General features: G+C 43.5%; 1 protein-coding gene across 2 annotated transcripts in view; it reads right to left on the bottom strand.

The window, feature by feature from the left end:
* PLCB1 (phospholipase C beta 1) overlaps positions 1–17,102 on the bottom strand; it is a 623,222-nt gene that overhangs the window by 448,260 nt on the left and 157,860 nt on the right. For both annotated transcript variants that reach the window (XM_065589796.1, XM_065589798.1), the window contains exon 3: positions 6,309–6,377. In XM_065589796.1, coding sequence (XP_065445868.1) covers positions 6,309–6,377 — 69 coding nt within the window. The remainder of the gene's footprint in view (positions 1–6,308; positions 6,378–17,102) is intronic.

Below are 17,102 nucleotides of genomic sequence, written 5' to 3' on the forward strand. Positions count from 1 at the left end.
CTGAAACATAAATAGCTTGGAGCCTGCCCTTGCTGGAGTTCTAATCTGGCTGACGTCAACGGGAGTTTTGACTGAGTAAGGACTATGGGATGAGGCCCCGAGCATTTCATGTTTCAGAAATGAATCTACATCAACAATTATTCCTTCTGGTTTAAAGATGAATCGCTTATTAATCTCCTGCTCCCCAAATTACTTTTGCTTCCTTCTTAAATGATTCTAATAACTTATTAAAAATCAGAGGTTATCATCATCATATTATTATTCCCTCGGCCGTGTATCTCTCCCATTATATTTGGAATCAAGACACTTCTCCTAATTCACAATTATAAAGGTCTCTTTTGGGTTTTTGTAGAACATTAGTTCCATTTATCTTCTCATTTGCAAATTCACTGCAATGCTGGTGGCGCTTAATATTTGTCCTTGGTTACCAGCACCCTCTAACTAAAGCATAAGACTTTGCACAAACACCACAATTAGGTGGGAAATATTGCCATAATTTCTGAGTCTGGTGTTTTGAGGTTGAAGAGAAAAGAATAAATCCTTTAAAAATTGGGGGATAGGAATGATTGGCTTGTGGTTAAAACCCTCTACCACAAGTCGGTTGGGGCCAGATTTTTAAAGATATTGAGGCTCCACTAATGGGATTTTCAAAAGTGCCTAGGTGCCTAACTCCCATTCAAAATCCCACTAAAGGTCCACCTGCATCTCTAGGTACCTAAATACCTTTAAAAATCTGGTCCTTGATCTAACTTTGCCTCAGTTCCCCCATCTGTAAAATGGGGATATCACTCCCTTCCTCTGACTCTTTGTCTGTCTTCTCTATTTATTATAGGAGGCAGGAGCTCTGACTATGTGAATGTACAGTGACCATCACAATGGCCAAAGATCTCGGCTGGGGCTTCTAGGTGTTGTTGAATTGTAAATAACAGTACAAACAATGGGCCTCACTTCCATGTTTACCTCCCCTAAGTTTCACCCAGTTTCTTTACATGTAGAGACTGGCTGAGCCCTCTTTCACCTATGTGGAACATTCAGCATACGCCGCTAGTGAAGACAATGAACAGGGAAATTCAATGAAAACAAATCTTTCTGTTTCCTTGCCAGCTGAGATCAGTGGAAATCTGGCCTGAGCTGGAGGCACAGGATCAGGCCCATGTTTAGGGCTAAAACATGACAGGGTCCTGTGGACACACATCATCCGAAAAAGGGGGCAAAAAAGAATGGGGAGGGGTGGGTGTGACACTTCCTGGGGGTACCCACAGCTGTGAGAGCACCTCGCTACCACCTGCCTCTTTGTTTGAGGAAGCCTTGTCTGTGCCTGCAGGGGGTGCTCTCCCCAACTTCACCAGCCACGAGCAACACAACCCCTCCCCTCTAGGCCTGCACAGGCCTCGCTCTCTCTATGGGTCAGTGATAGGCACAGCCCACCCACCGAGCCCTCCAAGTGTCCCATCCCTGTTCCATGGGACATTCACAGATTCGCTGCTCCCAAATGAACGGGACAGCTCAACTTACCACACGGGCCTCCAATCCCCACTCCGCTGCACACACAGCACTGAGTTCAGTTCATAGTGAACACAAGCAAAAATGTATTTAACGATGTAGAGAGACGCGAGTGATAGCAAGTAGAAGATTGGAAACTAATGGTTACATATAACCTAAAATGGCAACACGCATTCTACAGCCTAGGCTTAATTAACAAGATTTTCTCATGTCTAATAAAGTATTGCTCACCAGCGCTTTCCAGCCCGGCAGGGTGTGATCCCTTTCTCATGAGACAAGACGTGTTGTCAGCTTGTCCAGGTGAAAGACCCAGAGTGGACCTATATCTGCTCTCCCAGATAGACCCCCCATAATCCATTGCTTTTACTCGTAAACAGGATTCCCTCCAGCTGTTTATTTCTTCCTGGCAATGTCCTCTCTTGTAGGGTTGGCAATCTTTCAACTGGTATCAGGCTCAGTATGCAATGCCCAGGACACGCATAACCAGACAGAGAGAGAAGTGTTGGTCATCTCCAGCTTAGAAGGAACCTATCCAGTGACCTGCCTTACCTTAAGAACATAATTTTCAGTATACATACATACCTTGGTAAATATTATCTATGCATATACTCCACAATGATTATGACGACAGCAGAGACCCTCCATGCCACCTTTTAGTGATCCAGGGGATCTGATCCAGGGGGAGCTCCGTAAAACTCTATGCACCCTGTGTGTCCTCTGCCAGTTGGCACCAAGAGAGTCATAAGTCATAGTTGGCCAGGTGCATCTGGAGTATGGTGCAACCTACAGTGTCCCCTTGCACACTAGGAGAGATTATTCCTGAAGCACAGTCCTTCCCCTGAGCTTTCCAGGGATGAGACTCGTCTGCACCACTCCTACTTGAGCAAGTGGTCAAATACCGCTGTTGGAGTCTCAGTGAGCAGTAGTTCCGGATACTGGATAAAATGCTGGCCCCACTGATGCCAACCAAAGATCTGCCATTGACGTGAGTGGGGCCAGGATTTCACCCACTACGTTTGCAGAGCACATTGCACGTGTGCGAGACAACAAAATGCTCAGTCGATTTCTGGAGAATGAATGAGATGGATCAAGAAGTTGGTATATTCACACTCAGCAGCTGATGCTGAGCCTAGGAAAACAGGAAGGTTCAAATAATGCTTGAGTGGGTGCTCGGGAGAAGCAGTGGGTGTGAAAGGGTCCCTTCTTTCCTCAGGCACCCCAGCAGAGGAGAGCCACAAAACTGGGCTGCAGTGCTCGGGAGTGCAGACATGGGGAGCCCATCCTGCTGTCTGCAGCGAAAGGAAGGAGGGTCTAGTCATGGACAGGGCATTAGACTGGGTCACAGGGAACCTAGGATCAATCCCTGGCTCTGCAACTGACTTCCTGGGTGATGCTGAGAAAGGCATTTAACCTGCCCTGTGCCTACACCTGTAAAAGGGGAGTAGAACTTCCCTGCCTCAAAGGATGATGGGAGGAAAAATACATTAAAGGCTGTGAGGAGGCTTAAATGCCATGATGATGAGGTTCATATTGGTACCTGAATGGAAAGAACATGTCTTGGGGGACCATGTCCAGGAAAGTGTCCTTTTTATCACAACTACCGGGGAGTATAAAAGGTTTTACAGATTACACCTTCCCAAGAGGCGTAACAGGCACCATACATTATGGTCCTGGCAGGTATTAAAACGTCCACCTTCGTAATATTTCCTTTCTCCAGAGCAGAGGCTGCTCCCACCCTACCAGCCTTCCACAGCACATAAATCCATGGCTTAGCTTTAATGATTGTTATCAGAGCAAAACATAGGATGATCGTTTGAGACAGAGTGAGACAGGTTGGCAGAAAGACTAGCAATGTTACTTACCCACTATAAAAGAAGAGAAAAGGAGTTGAATATTTTCCCCCTACGGCTAAAAATGACCAAAGGAAAAGAATATTCCTTTTTATATCAATTAAGAAGGCACATTGGAGATTACAAAACACATACAAAACAATTCACAAAATATGGCTCTTTTGACCGGTGGAAGACAATTGTTGAAAACCATACACACAGACGAGTTTGAAATAGGCCTAGAAATGAGCAGTTTTGCTTCCTGTACTTAAAGATGCCAGCACTTACTACCAAAGATGAACTTTATACAGTACAAGGACACAGTAATTAAAGGTGACCCAAGAAACACTCCCGTTTTGTTTGATAGGGGTTCAGATGAGGGTGGAGGAAGAGCATCCCGGAATAATGAACGGGTGCAAAGGAAGTTGGTTTTTTTATATGTGGGTGGCTGTGCCTCTTTTCAAATAATGATTTGAATGCTGCGGGGACTTTGTTGCAATACTAATGATGTGTTAGGGTACCTAGTGCCTTGTATAGGCATCTTTGGTATTATTATTTAAACACAAAAATAAATAAATCAATAGGACCTTTGAAAAGCTGGTGCTGGATACAGATGATCACTTTATTTCTGTCCGCCTTTGAGCCTGATCTAAAGATCACTGAAGGTGGTGTAAAGACTCCTACGGACTTAAATGGGTTTTGGATCAGGCCCTGGTAAGACAGAGGCCCAATCTACAAGCATTTGTAATTATGAACACACAAAATTAAATGAGCTTACTCAAACTGGCAGGACACAGTCACCAAATGCAATACCCAAAATCATCAGAAATTAGAGGAATTAAAGAAAGAAACGTTATTTCTACCCATTTAATGACTCTTCCATCCACATCCTCTTTCCAATACCAACCGTCGGACCTTGTGCCATGACTTAAATATCACATGGTCTCTAAGACAGCCAGGACACAGATCATATAGGCTTACCACATGTCCCTGGTATGGAGAGTGCCTAAAGCACTACATATACAGCCAGATCCTCAGCTGGTCTAAGTCAACTTCAATGAATCTATGCCAATTTACAGAAGCTGAGAATCTGGACCATAATACTTACATATCATACATTCAGGAATGATGTAGGATGGGCAGATTATGGGTGCTATGCCTTTACATGGGTGCTAAGTGCAAGGAACTTTCTCCTCTGAATAGGTTCCATGCAGGGGCTGGTCACAATTACAGTCCTTGACCTCATCTGAATGCAAGGATTATTCCCACTAGTACTTAATGGTAGGGAAGTAGAGGGTCCATGGGCAGAGCACACCGTGACCTGGTAAGGAGGGTAGCGGTGGAGAAGTGCTTCTGCACATCTGGTAGATTTGGGAGTCAGTACATCTCTCGGACGGCAGCCATCTGGGCCAACGCTCCTGGGGTTGAACCAGTGATGTCAAGATCTCAAAGAATGAGCTGCTACTTTGGATCTGTCACACAGTGTCTCCTGAAACATACACTCGCCCATGATTTACATCTCTTTGCCCCTAGTGCCCAAAACATGGACCAGTGCATAATGGGCACAACTGATCCCAAAATGAGCATTTCGCTCCAGCAGGTAAACATGGGGCCTGTCAAACTCCCAACGCAGGTGCTGCATCTATTGTGCCATGCAATCAGCGATCCCACGCAACCAGCGATGAAAGGCAGGCTGATTCACACAGGTGCGAGACATTACACCAGGAGGGAAGTCCTGGTTTTCTGGTACCCTTCAATTAATGCCACTGCACTCGAGCTGGCACTATACGATAACAAAAACAGCCCTTATGTAACCTAATAAACAAAAGCCCCCAAATCAATGGCTGCACATAAATCTTAGCTAAAAACATTTTTGCTAGAAGAACTTCAATGCCTTATAGAAAGGTGGGTAACAGTTTAAAAATAATGTTCCAGCCCTCGTTAATTTTTTATTACTATTCATCATAAAACCATTAATCATGGTGAACTAATTTGATATTAATGTGGATGTCATAAAGTACTTCTGTAGCATTTCAATTACAATTCAGCATTTCAAATGCTGCTGGCACCATATGGAAAGCACTGAAAACCAGATTTAAATACATTTGAAGATAACCATCAGATAGGTTCAAATACCCAGAACCTGCCACTCATGCTGCTAAAACGTATTCTGACAAAACCTGAGCAGTTGATGGGAAAGCATCCTGCAACTCAGCTGGGTGGAGCACAGAAGGACTGTGGAAGGAGAGGATCAACTGCAAATCAATCATCCACTTCCTCCCCTGAGGCCAGGGTAGGAATTACAACTCCAGAGGCTGCTGAAACCCTGAAGCTTCAGCAGCAGCTGTGAAGCAGCAGCGATTCATTTCCAGAGCCCTGGAGAGATTTTCTTTCCTTCTACAACCTCTGTGGATTTCCCTAGGGTACAGTCCAGTTACCCGAACTGTGCACTAGGGATTTTCCACTCAGATGTGAATTATCTGTCCAAAACCAACACTACAGAAAACATATTTCTGCCAGCAACATTCAACAGGAAGGTACAAAAAAACCACCAAACTGGATCCATAGGGACTGATTCAATGACCACTGAAGTCACATGAAAAAGACTAATTGGCTTCAACAGGCAGGCAAACATCCAGTACCAAATGCAAGGGAGAACTTAAACTAAACACTCAACCAATAGGGAACTTAAGAGCTTCCATCGTTTTGACTGGCTCTTTAGAAATAATGCATGAGTTTCCAATTTTTTGTTTATTCACTGCAAATAAAACATTCATTGGAATTGTACACACAGGCTCAACACTCAATGCCCCAACCATCTCAACGCATCTTCTCACAGACTGTGTAAATGAAGAAAAAAGCAAAATGATATTTATTGTGTTGGGCAACTTTTCTAATTGCTGCATATCATTTCCAAAGCCGTCTTATCTAAGTTATCAATGCAACACCTGGTATGTACACAACAGCAGTTCCTACCTTGGGAGCTCTGGCATGTTTCCCACATCTGGCATCTCTGACGAAACTGAGATCTAGCAGCTCTGTCTCCTGTAAGGAAAAGTTGAAATACACATTGTTACCCATTCATTGAAAATGCACACTTTGCTAACTGCACTTTTGCTCCCTAGTAATGCTACTTTAGACCTCAGCCTTTAGTGAGCTCTGTGCGGGTTCTGTCCTGCACATCGCATACCGGTCAGGAGTAACAATTCCTCGTTGCAGTATTGGAACCATTGTCATATAGTCCCATTGTTTCCTTGCATATCTGCTTTGGCCTTTCCCCCCCGCCACCCCATCTCCACCACCAGTTTGATATATTGATTTTCCAGGGACTCATTTCAACCCAAAATTATTTAGCCTATTTCTTGTGTTGCCAAGCACTCTACTGTGGTTCACATTTTTCAACAAAACCTCTATGTATTGTTTTTTATGTATCCCCTGTCTCGCAATAATTAGCTCCTGGCTACCGTCTGCAAAAGAGAACTTCACCAAACAGAACATCCTAACTTCACAGTGGAAAAATCTACATGATTGTGGATGGGAAAGTGTGTGTGAATAAGAAGGATGCTGTGCACTCAGTGATAACTTGCACCATCAATTTTATGGCGACTATTTTCCTTACTACTCAGTAAAAATCATGTACTTTCGACCACCATCTCACACTTCAGATGACTTCTACATATTGCACTTAAGAGAACAAAAACGACGTGCTACGTGACCTCTCCTACATAGGGAAACAATTACAGAGAATATTGTGTTGTATTTTTCAAAGGTTTAATCTTACTTTTTAAACATAGATTTAATAATACCACCTAGCTTTTTATCAGCTCTCAAGGCACTTTACAAAGAGGAGTTCAGTATCATTATCCCCATTTTACAGATGGAAAAACTGAGGCACACAGGAGTGACATGATTTGTCCCAGCTCATCAAGCAGGCCAGTGGTTGAGCCAGAAATAGAACGTAGGTCTCCTGAGTCCCAGTCCGGTGCTCTATCCACCTTAATACTAGCCAAACTTTAACTCTCCTAGGGCCTCATTGTGTCCAGTCCTGCACACCCATGCAGAGGTGTAAGGTATCTCCCCCATTACCCTGCACTGACTACCCATACCATGGGTAGCAGTGCAGCATGAAATGCACCCTCCGCAGGGCCAGTACTCCTCCATCCTGTATGGGTGGGTAGAGAAGGATAGCTCAGTGGTTTGAACATTGGCCTGCTAAACCCAGGGTTGTGAGTTTAATCCTTGGGGGGGGGGGACTTAGGGATCTGGGGGAAAATCAGTACTTGGGCCTGCTAGTGAAGGCAGGGGGCTGGACTCGATGACCTTTGGGGTCCCTTCCACCTCTGTGAGATCAGTATATCTCCATATGATCAAGGTGTGGAGAATGAATGGAACCTTGGCTATCTCCCTCACCCCCCCAATGAGCAGGGCATTGCTGCTACACCATTGTGCTGGGAAGTGTACCCATCACCAAATCTAGGGTTGGCCTTATTGGAAAACCCGGGAGGTGGGTCGGTGCAAGCCCGCCCACTTCTAAAGGCCCCTCCCCAAGCCTAGCGGGAGGGACTACTGGAACCAAATGAATATGGGGGACAACTAATGAAAAACAGGGAGCGGAGTGATGATGGTCTAGGGTTGGCACAAAGAACTCCCACCCTCTTGGAGCAGGGGGAAACCAGGCAGCAGATTGTGACTCAGAATCAATATCCTCTTCCCTACCTGCTCCTGGATAGGTGTAACTGCACATTGTGGGGTTTGGAGGAATGTAATACCTTAATGTATACAAACCCCACACTGGGCAACAAGAGGTTAAGGGGCTGCTCTGGGCTGAGCCAGCCCTGCCCCGCCACACCTGCAAGGCATGCACAGACTGGAGGAGAAGTTAAATGATGCAGAACAGCTCCGTTGGGGACAGAGCGGGAAAGAGAGCAGATGTGCCCCTCTCAGCTCCTGAGAGAAGAGCTGAGGGAAGGCAGAATCTCTCCCTACCAAAGGTCCCTCCCTGAGGGAAGGGAGGACCTGCTTCAGGGACGCCCTCAGAGGGAGGCATTCCCTCCCACACATGGACTCAGTTTATTTATTCCTCTTGCTTTCTTTACGGACTACCCCAGCAGGGGAGAGAGTTGGAACTAGGGTGACCAGATGTCCCAATATTATAGGGACCATCCCGATTTTGGGGTATTTTTCTTATATAGGCTCCTATTACCCTCCACCCCCTGTCCCGATTTTTCACACTTGCTGTCTGGTCACCCTAGTTGGAACTGACCTGGCTGAGGGCCAAGCCACCAGACGAGACGGCTGCTGCCCCGAGACAGAGGGAGCTACCACGCCATGCGTGGCCACAAGGAGGTGCCAAGCGGTGAGCTGACCACCTGCACATCTAATCATAGACAGCAAGCTTTGGGCAACTGTGGGATGGTAGAAAGTGGCCCAGGGAGGGCAACCCTGGCTACCAGAACTTTGATAGTCCTCACAGGGCTCTGGGCTGGAGTCTGGTGGAATGGGAGAGCCCGCGCTCCCCTACCAACCTTCCCTCCGCAATTTGAAGGCCCTAAGCCTGACCACTAGGCAATGCTCTCCACAAGCGAAGGCCATCACATATGGACATAGCTGCTGTGGAAAGAACAACAGTGCTTGACGAGACATTTATCTCCACTTGTATGCTCTTTGCAAGCACGCAGCACATATTTCCCAAGTAGCAACACAAACTATCCTGTGAGATTCAGGCAAATAACTCTGATTTGACTGGACGTTGCTTAAAGATATTAAAGTCCCTCTTACTATTGTCTGCCTCATTTACACCTTGATGAGGACTAACAGTCCATATTAGCATAAATCTGTTCATTTACAGGTATAAACAACGCTAAAGCAAGAATTAGACCACACTATCCACAGAGCAACACTAGTTTAATAGAATTTTTATCTTAAATAATTACTGAGTTGATGCTCAGAGAATTTGAAATCTATGTACAGTATAAAGCCACTATACCGTGAAAAGCAAAACCAAATTCCTAAGAGAAAATACAGTTTTTCTCTGTGACCTATACTATAGTAGCTGTCAATTGGTTTCTTTTTCATTTTTTGTAGGCCAGATCTTGGGCCAGTCAAAAGAGAGTGAGAGAAATACACTTGTGTACAGTGGAAAAAATATTCACCCGACAGCACCAGTTCCTATCCTTTTCACAGCTGGCTGCCTGTACCATCCTCCGAATCAGTGTTCAGGAGTATCTGATTCTTAACAAAACAGCCACTGTGCACCACTTCAGTTCCAGACTGAAGATCCACTCCCAGACAGACCCACACTGCTCCCGCACCCTCCCGTCCCTTGCTCCATCAGACACACCATCACAATTGAGGTGAATATTGATTGGATCAGATTCACGCATACACCTCTGCTGGGAGCAGAAAGGCCTTTGGGCATCACAGGGGCTTATGTGTTCAATTCCAACCCCCACCAAGCATGAAGAGACTTAGGACATGGAAATGAAATGGGTATTGAAGATAACAGAACCATCCCCCAAACACCAGGGCAGGCCACAGCAGTGAAGCACAGCCCCTCTGCGTCAGCGCACGATGCTGTCATGGCTAATACCCCAGCTGACAAGCCTGAAGAGTGGATGCTGCTCCTTGGTGCCCCTCACGTGAAGGTTCCTAGTTACTGGATCTACTTAGGTCTAGGTGGAGCAGCTCCTCTTCTAAATCATCCAGGTGGGTTTTGAATTGGCTGTGGTACTCACCCGCTCCTGGTGCAAAGGTGCTGCAGAAGCTCACTTGCATGACACCTTCTTGTCATGTAGGATCTAGCAATGGGCCCGATACCAAAGCATGAGCGTCATCCACAGTGCACAAAGACTGCAGTGTGCATTGTGTTTCGTTCTCCAGAACCCAGCATGACTGGTCCCCAGGCTGGGATGGGGCCAGATCTTCAACTGGTGTAAGTCAGCACAGCTTCACTGACTTCAACAAAGCAATGCCGATTTACATCAGTTGAGGATCTGATCCTAGGTCTTACTGTAACATTTCTACATTCTCTTCACATTTTGTCCATCCTTGAGCAGAATTTTCTTCCAGACCCCAGAGATGTCAGATCAGTGCAAGAACGCCTCATATACGTTTTTATTTCTTCTGTAATTTATTTCATGCCATATTTGCATACCACTGTAAATGCATCTCAAAATGCAGCATAATGTTTTTAGTGCAGACAGCCAGACTAGTCTTTGTTAATTAAAGAAGTTCTTTTTCCCCCTAGTTCTGATGTAAGAAAGATAAAAATACAAGTTATTTATTTTTTCAAGCTGTTCTTAGGAACCACTCTAACGCCTGTTCTATAGAAGTCCCATTTGGGATGTATCAAAACTAAAGGCAGACTCAACGGAGGAGACAGGAAGAAAAACATCTGAAACAAACGAAGCTAATTGCAGCGCTCTATTAAATAGCTGCATGTTCAGGGCTGGTAGCAAGCTTGACTTTGAATACAGCAAAATAAGGACACAATGTGGAGTCTCTCTGTTGACTTAATGTCTGAGAGACACTCAAATATGGGCAAGAACAAAACTAATGAAATATGGAAGAGTCACATTAATGTTTATCAGACTGATAATGGGAATAAGATTTAGAATGGGAAGAGGAGCGCTAGACTGTAGATGTAATTAAAGAAAGATGGAGAAGAGAGGACATTTAACAAAAGGGAGATACGGTAAGCGAGAAACTGAAAAGAGAACCAGGGATTAGAGAGTGAAATGGAAACTAAGATAGTCTTTCTCTTTCTTTGAAGTTCTGCTCTATCAACAGAACTGAACAGGGTAAAAAAAATACTATACACAATGAAGCATGCAGATTATTTGAAATTAAGGGTTTTATCCTCAACTAGTGTCAATCAGCATAGATCCATGGACACTAGCCTAGTATCTAGACCTAAATGTTAAGGATCACATGGTGATCCCCTTTGTCTCACTGAGTAATACCTTCACCCCACAAGAAGTCCCACTAACTTCAGTGAGACTGCTTGTGGGATCAGGCAATATTCAACATGAGTTCGGGTATCCACATCGCATTACTACCAACCCCAAGAGCTCAAAAGTAATGAGAAGGGCTTAAAAATCAAAAGACTTTCAGAAGATGGAAACATTTCGGGTGTTCTATTTGTATTCTGGTTTTTGAGCCTTTAGGGTTCGTGGTTTTCTATTTTTCCCTGCAGTTATGAGGGCTAGAAACATTTTTTTTTTAATGAAAACCAAGGTGCTTGTGTAATCACAGGTCTCCCAACACTGGGACTTTCCAAAAAACACCAAATATCACAAGATAAAATCCTGAGGGAGGGCAACATTGTGCCAATGTAGCTCTAAGCAACCTACAGACGTGAGGAAAGACATTCCGCTTACGCAATCAAAGAAGAAGGATTTAGAAAACTGAAAGGATTGACAACTGCTAGAAATAAATGGTTGTAACAGCGAGAACTTGAGAGAGAATGAAAGAAGTAGAAGAAAAAGGGATTACAAGAGAAGATGGAAAACTACACACCAGGCAATTGTCAGAAGCTTGTTATTGTAGGATTGGCCAAGTATTTTATTTTAAAAAGAGAATCAATGGCTAGACCACCCCTAACACAAATATATAACAAGAGCCTTTCAACTCAAATAATACACATCAAGAATAAGCACGAACAACAAAGAGCCAACCAAACCAACACCTCACAAAACAATGAAGTCAACATTACCAGCATTTGTATCCTAGAGTCGGGGCTCCCTCTAAGAAGGGGATTGTAAGAACAGGGCAGTGAAGTTCTAGGCACACTTTGAGAGGTTTACAAAACCTAGGCCATCTGAAGAGGGGATGTAATTAGATCCCTACTTTTAAAGAGTGGGATCTGTGAATCCTTGCTGAAACCTTATGCACGTTACCATATTTTGGGTCTGGCAACCTAGCACATAGGAGGTTTTTTTGGCTAGCGCACAGACTTTTGAGGCAGGTTTTGTAGGAAGCAGCTACACGAGCCATGGGAACATATGCCCCATAGTCCTTGTTTATTAACAGATATTAGAACTGAACGGTACATTTATAAAGACAAGGTGGGTGAGGCAATATCTTTTATTGGACCAACTTCTGTTGGTGAGAGAGACAAGAAACAGAAGTTGGTCCAGTAAAGATATTACCTCCCCCACCTTGTCTCTCTAATGTCTTGGGCCCAACATGGCTACAGCAACACTGCATACAGCTAGGGTACATTTATGCAATTCAATTTTACGTGTGCCTCCTGAATTGTGAAAAAAAGCCCTTATGCCATTGTAATTTGCCATCTAAAGGCAAGAGAATGAGGTAAGAACACCCACATAAATGTCACCATAGCCTGCATTCAGTAGGGTCTGGATAAGTCAGAATTCATAATATAACATTTCTTAGAAGTTCCTAGGTTCAAGAATATCAAACCCTTGAGAACTTCGTGACCTTTAGTAATTGCTTTCATCTTCCAAATGACTCATTAAAGAGGGAGAGGGCAATTTCCTAATATTTTAGTATATATTTTAGACAGGTTTTTTGTGAAGCCAAAATATGCTTCCATTCTTCACTACTTGGCAGAAAAATGTGCAGTTCAAGTGCTGCAAAATTGACAGTCTAAAGCCTGCTGCTACAGAAATCAATGGGCACAGGATTGGAACCATACCGTGTGCTAGATGAGCCATGGAAGCCCATGGCAACTGAGGAGCAAAAACACTATAAGTCCAGCCTTGCACTGAGTAGACACCTGTAACCACTGTTACTGTGAGCTATTAATCTTGCAAGAGAATAATGTCTCTTAATTCAGCTACCACAAAAACGCTAAGAAATGAATATTAATCCTGCTACGTTTGTTTTCAACTATCCAATGAGACAGAGACCCATCTATATAGGGCTAGATTGTGCATCCTCACTTTTCTGGGTAAGCACGTTCTCACAGAAACAGCACATTGTGCAACCCTTCCTGTGTTGGGGAGCATTTACTCACACAAGCCGTCTCATCTGAATTCAGTAGAGCAGGGATTGGCAACCTTTGGCACGCAGCCCGTCAGGGAAATCCGCTAGCGGGCTGGGACGGTTTGTTTACCTGCAGCATCCGCAGGTTTGGCCGATCGCAGCTCCTAGTGGCTATGGTTCGCCGTTCCAGGCCAATGGGGGCTGCAGGAAGCGGCGGCCAGCACATCCCTTGGCCCACGCCGCTTCCCGCAGCCCCCATTGGCCTGGAACGGCGAACTGCGGCTAGTGGGAGCTGCGATTGGCCAAACCTGCGGATGCTGAAAGTAAACAAACCATCCAGGCCTGCCAGCGGCTTTCACTGGCAGGCCACGGGCCAAAGGTTGCCGATCCCTGCAGTAGAGCAACACCAATTTATATCTGCCCAGGATCTGGTTCACTCTTACTTTTATTAGTTAATTTCCACCTCCCAAAATTGAGCGAAGCACATCACCCATTGTGCTAGGTACTTCATATTAACATAACTCTAGTTAACAAGGCAAAACTCCTCATTGATCTCTGTGATAAATGAAAGGTTGGGGGTAGTTCCCTTTTAGGGACACCCAGCCAGCCAGTTAGCAATAAATCCCTCTTGGTGGCTGTTCTCTACTTGCTTTACCTGTAAAGGGTTAAAAAGTCTCCCTGCATAGGTAAAATGAAGGGAGTGGGCACATGACCAAAAGGGCCAATGGGAAGGCTAGAACTTTTTAGAATTGGGGGAAAAACTTCCCCTTGGTCTGTCTGTGTTGTTTTCCCGGAGAGCAGAGACAGAGCTGGAACTATGCTGTAAAAAGCTTTGGGCCAGGTATGAAAATCATCAAATGATAACTAGAAACTACTCATTTGAAACCCCAGATAGGTAAGTAGATCAGGAAATGTCTAGGAAGACGCAATTAGGTTTATCTCTTTTATTTCTTTATGGCTCGTGGACTCCTCTGTGCTAACCCCAGGTGCTTTTGTTTTGCGTGTAACCTTTAAACTGGACCTGAAGAAGCTATCTTGATGCTTAATCCTTGTAATTTTTTTTTTAATTTAGCAAAAAGCCTAAGTTCCAAATATATTTTCTTTCTTTTTGTTTTTAATAAAATTTAACTTTTTTAAGAACAGGATTGGATTTTTGTGTCCTAAGAGGTTTGTGCACATGTTGTTTAATTAGCTGGTAGTAATTAGCTGATTTCCTCTGTTTTCTTTCTCAGCTCTTCCCTGGGGCGGGGGGGGGGGGGAGAGAGCTTGAGGGTACCCCACAAGAAGGAATTCCCAAGTGCGCCTTCCTGGGTTCTCAAAGGGGTTTTTGCACTTGGGTGGTGGCAGCATCTACCCATCCAAGGTCAGAGAAAAGCTGTAACCTTGGGAGTTTAAAACCAGCCTGGAGTGGCCAGTATTAATTTTTAGAATCCTTGTGGGCCCCCACCTTCTGCACTTGAAGTGCAAGAGTGGGGAATCAGCCTTGACAATCTCTTTGGGGAGTTTGGCTTAAAAGTGGATGGCACCGTACAGATATTTCTTTATATATACACCCTATTTACCAATATGAGGAACTTCACATGTATGTATATACACATTATGATCATGTAACAGCATTTAATGATTATGGGTCAGATTGTGAAACCTTTACTCATGTTGATGGGCAGTTACACGTTTGGTTACATACTGATGCATGTTAATAAATTTTATATTAAGACCCAGTACTATGTTTCTCATAGTGGGGATTTACATGTAAACAGTATACATAAATAGAAATAAGGAGTGTGCCATTCGTTTGTGAACTAGAGTTCCCCAATAAGATCAATGGCTCATAGTTTAGTTTGTGAAATTCTGCATGACACTTAACCCCCCTATCTCAAGATTACACAGTAAATGTAGATGTCTGTTTTGATGTCTGCATGGAATGAATCAGCATAGGTATGTACTTATTTTATAAATAACCCCACCCCACTCCCCCAAAAAGCCACAATTCTACTCCACCATGTGGAGTGCTAGCCTGTTGAGAAACCATGTAATCTTACTGCTATAAACTACATTTCATCCTTCCTCCTTGCAACACGTCAGACTACTGCTGTGAAGTGCCTAGCACAATTCTGGGCAGATTTGTCTTAAGTGGAGCTATGCCAACTTGCGTTAGCAGGGGATTTGGTTGAGTAAACCCCACCGTAATCTGCATTAAATTACATGATAATGAAATCATGTTGTTTCCTGATAATTACAGCCAGATGAAAATTTCTGAATCAGAAATGTCAATTCCTTGACATTGAAACTTTCCACAGCAATATGTTGGCTGACAAAATTTTGTTCAGAAAAAAACAATCAAAACAAAGGGTTGTGATATCAGAGTGTTCTATTTTGACTTTTTTGTGATGTTTTGATTTTGTGCATCAAAACGACCTGTTTCCATTTCTTTTAAATCGTTAAAAGTATGAAATAGAAAGAGTCAAAATTAAAATGAAATATTTTGATTTTATCAAAACAAAATGTTTTGACTGACCTGAAGCAATTTTTTATTTTTTTTGGAAAATTTTGTTTTACGGGAAATTTCTAAATTGGATATTTTGTTCTGATTCAGAATAAAACCAAATTTTGAAATCAGAGAATTTTCTGCTAAATGGAAATTCTGCATAGCACAGTTACTGTGTCAAATGTTTTATCAATATACCCTGGCCCAGCCTGAACATACTGAACTAGATTCTTTTGTCAGTAACAACGATATGAATCTGGCGTAACTGCTCTCTATTTCCACACAACTTGACAAGCAAATGAATATGTGATTTCTTTTTAGGTTAAATAACCCATTGTGGGAAAACGTTGTCCATTGAGTGTAAAAGATTAAGGGAAAATGAGTTTGGCGAGCCTTAATAAGGCAAATTCTTATCAAGATAATTGTTTTTGGACCAGATGTTTAGCTTGTATAAATTGGTGTAGCTGTATTGAAGTAAACAGAGCTATGCTGCTTTACACCAGCTAAGAATCTGACCCTATATATTCAGGACTAAATATATATGCAGATTTTATGACTCGCACTCATCTCTAGAGTGAATATGGCAGCCACATTTAGGATTACAGATTTCAGTAGAAAGCTCCAACTTCAGTTACATCCGAACTGTCCCAGGTATTAAATTCCCTGAAATGACCAATGAACATGAAAGGCTGAAATAGAAAAGGTTCTTTTTCAGTCAGGGCTACATCGTGTACTCTTCCCTTCCTTTTCTCTTTCCTTTAGTCACTTTGCAATACAGCACACAAAATTAATGTCATCATCCCAAAAGGAAAGCTTTATGGGAGAACAGGGTTGGGGGGGGGGGTTAAAAGCTCTCAGCATTTGCCTAACTCCACTGCAGTGTTGTTCTAGCTGTGCTGGTCCCAGGATATAAAAAGAGACAAGGTAGGTGAGATAATATATTTTTCTGGACCAACTCTGTGGAAGTGACAAGCTTCTTCAGGTTGTGGAAGCATGAAAAGATGGATACCAAATGGTGTGTTGTCAAGCATCATACAATCAACTCCTGGGTCAATAATGGAATTTCAGGGTGAAATCCTGACCCCACTGCAGTCAAGGGCAAAACTCCCATTCAGGTCAGAACTTCACCTGGGATTCCAGGGGGCAGGGATTTCACCCATAGCGTACGCATAGATGGGTTTTGTGGTCAGAATCTAGTCTGTATTCTCCATTTTATCACTAAATCCGCTTTTAAAAAGTACAGGTATTACCGATAATAGTAAAGGATCTTTATAAGTTATGTTTTTCTTTATGAATCCTAACTGGCAATTTTCTGTGACAAATTCTTTATGATC

The sequence above is a fragment of the Chrysemys picta genome, chromosome 3 (genome assembly GCF_011386835.1).
Source record: "Chrysemys picta bellii isolate R12L10 chromosome 3, ASM1138683v2, whole genome shotgun sequence".
Classification (NCBI taxonomy): Eukaryota; Metazoa; Chordata; order Testudines; family Emydidae; genus Chrysemys; species Chrysemys picta.